The 3,498-nt window shown below is 45.7% G+C and overlaps 1 protein-coding gene across 1 annotated transcript; it reads left to right on the top strand.

Moving 5' to 3' along the window:
- The first annotated feature begins 13 nt into the window (after positions 1–13).
- LOC108510642 (histone RNA hairpin-binding protein-like) lies at positions 14–3,197 on the top strand. Its single transcript, XM_017840303.1, has 3 exons — positions 14–164; positions 441–572; positions 3,029–3,197. Exons 1-3 carry the CDS (start codon positions 121–123, stop codon positions 3,180–3,182), a joined length of 330 nt encoding a protein of 109 aa, XP_017695792.1. The 5' UTR covers positions 14–120; the 3' UTR covers positions 3,183–3,197.
- The last annotated feature ends 301 nt before the right edge of the window (positions 3,198–3,498 follow it).

Below are 3,498 nucleotides of genomic sequence, written 5' to 3'. Positions count from 1 at the left end.
TCACCGCCCGGCTCTCCCTCTGCGCCCGCTCCGCTCCCCCCTCACCGCCCGGCTCTCCCTCTGCGCCCGCTCCGCTCCCCACTCACCGCCCGGCCCTCCCTGCCGAGGACAGCCCTCGCCATGTCCTTCCGCCAGCGGAGCCCTCACGGCAGCACGAAGAGCAGGTAGTGTCGCCGGGATGAGGCGGGGGGTGGCGGCGGCCCAGCTCTCGTTCCCCTCCCCCGCAGCTCTCCGGCCCTCGCTCCCCTCCGGCCCTGAGGTGTGTTTGGTGGTGGTGGGGCGGGGGGGGAGCCCACTCCGAGGGGGCGAGTGGAGCCGCCTCGCTGGGTTTGTGGGAGTGAAATGAGTAAATAAATACCTGCGATGTCTGAAGGAGGTTTTAATGCGCTAAAACCCGCCTGGTTTGTGCTCACCTTGTGTTTTTCCGTGTTTCTTTCCAGCCCGCAGCACCCCCCGCGCTGGGCCCAGGCGCGGAAACGCGGCGCCGATGGGAGGCGGCGGAGGCAGAACGAGCCCGAATCCTCGGTTTTTGAGGAAAACGAGCCCCGTCCTGCGGAGAGCCGGCAGGACAGGTGAGCGGTGCTGGCCACGTGAGCGGCTCCCGGCTCTTTTTGTTCGCCAGGAGCTGTGAACTGGCTGTTCTACTGAGTTTTCCAAGCCCTGCCTGTTTATCGGTCGCTCATCAGCCATAAATAGCTGGTCTTAAAGGAGGGAAAAGGATCTCGGGCAGTGCTCCTACCTTGGAGTCACTTCTGAAGAGTGAATATTTAGTTCTTATCTCTTGAATTGTGTTCTTGATAATTTTCTGCCCTATTTCCTGGTTGCTTATTGCCATTTATCACGAAGTAATAGTTGTACAGGACAATTGTTTATCTGTAGATATAGACTGTACAAACCGCTGTGGTAAAATTAAAAAAGATGACAAAAATTCGATTCTTGGAAGTCATCTGCCTTCATGTTTTTGGAGGCAGTACAGACTACACTGAGAAGTTGTGTCAGCACGTGTGGGGGGCGACCCACTTCTGAGGTCTCCCAGTGTGTTCACACTGCTGCTCTTCTGCCTTCCTTACCATTGCCCAGCACAGCTGAACTTCATTTTAGTTGAAGTATCACATTTACAGTTCAAGATATTCATGCCACAAGTCCCTTTAGTGACTTTGATCAGCAGATGGGAGTTGTGGCTACAGCCCCAGAAGATTGAATTTAGGTTTCAAATCTAAAATGACATGGGCTGTGCCCTGTAACTGCCCATTTTCCTTTCCTGATAGTGAGCAGGGAAGATGTTGGTCAACGGCTCAACTTACAGTATGCAAAGTAACTCAAATTGATTTCAGAAGGCATGTTTGAATAGGACTACAAGAATGAAACTACAGATAGTTTCATCAGCTTCAACCTAAATTAGCAGTGTTTCTGTGTGTCTTCCAGTATTAAATGGAGCAGGCATACTTTTTTCATTTCAGTTTGGATTCAGCTCTGACTGAAATCGTTCTCTTCCTGTGATAAATTTTTTTTTTTTACTATTTTTTTTTGTTTATGCCAATTCAACGTTGCCAAATTAAAATTCTAAAAAGCAAAGAGGAGCAGGATGGAGGCTGGGTCATACATCAGACTCAGGTGGGGCCAGCTGCAGCCTTGTTTTTCTGCTCCTGTGGCAGTGTTTGAGCACCATTTACAGTCCTAGCACAGCAACAGAACCTCTCACCAGGTGTGAAATGGAGATGAGAGTCTTGAGTAAGATGGCTGAGCTCAGTATGTCTGGCACCAGAGCAAATTAATGAAAAGAAAAAGCCGTCTAGCCCTGCCAGTTGTCCCTAATTCTCTGTAATTGCAGCACAGGTGCAGAATCAAACAAGTATATAAAGGTACATCAGTGTTGAGGAAGAAGCTCAGGTGTTGGGACTGCTGGGTTTGTGCTGTTTGTTCTCTAGCCCCGGAGAGCAATAATTGAACATGGCCTGTGCTCTCTGCAAAACTAGAAATCAGTATCAGAAAATGCTAAGAATCCATATAGATTGAACAGATATTTGCAGAGGGACCTGTAGTGTTTGCTCTGAATTTTTAATTTTGCTGAGTTGGTAACTGGGTTTCATTTAAAAAGAATTTTAGACAACTTGGGAGCAGGGAGGGAGTTGAAGCTGGTTTTAGTGCAGATGGATCTAATTCCCTGACTTCAGGGGACATGTTTGCCCAGAATCCTCATAAGCCTCCAGAGCATTTCAGATCCTCGGAAAAAGCTCTGCTCTGGAGGATACAGTTTTCAGTTTGTACTTAAGGAAAATTGGTCATCAGGAGGACAGAAACTGGAAACCACTGAATAGTCTAAATGTAGGCAGCTACAGATGGCTGAGAAGGGATCTGAGCTTATTCCCCTGCAAGACTCTGAACCTGCTTGTGATGCTAATGGGCTGCAATAAAGTTGTTAAACCAGTTTGCAAAGTCACAGCAAATCTCAGTTTGCTGGTTAAAAAATGACTTTTTTTGTGCCTTTGCTTTCTCTATGAGGCATATTTTCACATGGAGAAACTCCTGGTGCTATGGTGTAATTTTAATTAATTAGCTTTACATCTTAATTCTGTGTTCTAACTTCTGTCTCTTACATAGCTAATGGGTCTGCAATCATGAAGGAATAAATAATTCTTAAGTCATTTGGTGGAGTGAAAATAAGTGAGTGAGTAAAGCTGGTATTTATGTACTGTTTTCTGAAGGACACCAGCTGAAAGTTATTGAAAGGGTGAGCTGCATTACATGCTACAGTTCTATGTTTCTGTAGATACCTACATAAACTTTTTAAGACAAAATACCCAACACAAACCACCCAACCTCAAGGTAGAACTCTGAACTGATGCTTAATTTTACAGTGATGACATTTTAATAGAACAGCACAAGATTTTCACAGCTGCTGTGAGTAGTCTAAATAAACACATTAAATAGGGATCAAGCTGTGATTGAAGGAGATGCTGGGGGTGGGAAATACAATAAAACAAAATTTTAACATAGGGGTTCTACTTTTTTTTCCTTTTCATTCTAGTTTTACAACACCAGAAGGCCCTGGACCCCTTTCCCGGTGTTCAGACTGGGGAACTGCAGTGGAAGAAGAGGAAATGAGGACCAATGTCAACAAAGAAATTGCAAGGTACCCCTGGGTGTTTAGGGTCAAGTGGGGAAAAGAGGGGAAATGGTAGTTGTCTTGTAGAATCTGTGCTGACTTGTATTTTTAACTTCACCACTGTAGTAAAATCAGGCCCACCTTAGCCTCTTGGCTGCTGCTTTTAGGTCAGCTTTGGCTGAAGTCCTGCAGGAATGTCATGGGATGCTCACTGGAGAGTGGATGTGTATCACTAAGTATCTCCCTTTTGGAAGAAGCTTTTCCTGAATCTCCTAGATTGAAATACGTCGAAGTACTGTCTCACTAATGGCTGGTTTTTTTCATATCATTGCTATAAGAATAGGGGAATTTTGTAGAAAAAGAAAGTCCTCAGTTGCTTTTTTTTTTTTTTT

This window comes from Lepidothrix coronata, unplaced genomic scaffold, assembly GCF_001604755.1.
Source record: "Lepidothrix coronata isolate B3197 unplaced genomic scaffold, Lepidothrix_coronata-1.0 Scaffold1780, whole genome shotgun sequence".
NCBI lineage: Eukaryota > Metazoa > Chordata > Aves > Passeriformes > Pipridae > Lepidothrix > Lepidothrix coronata.
This window is presented reverse-complemented; position numbering and strand designations above follow the sequence as displayed.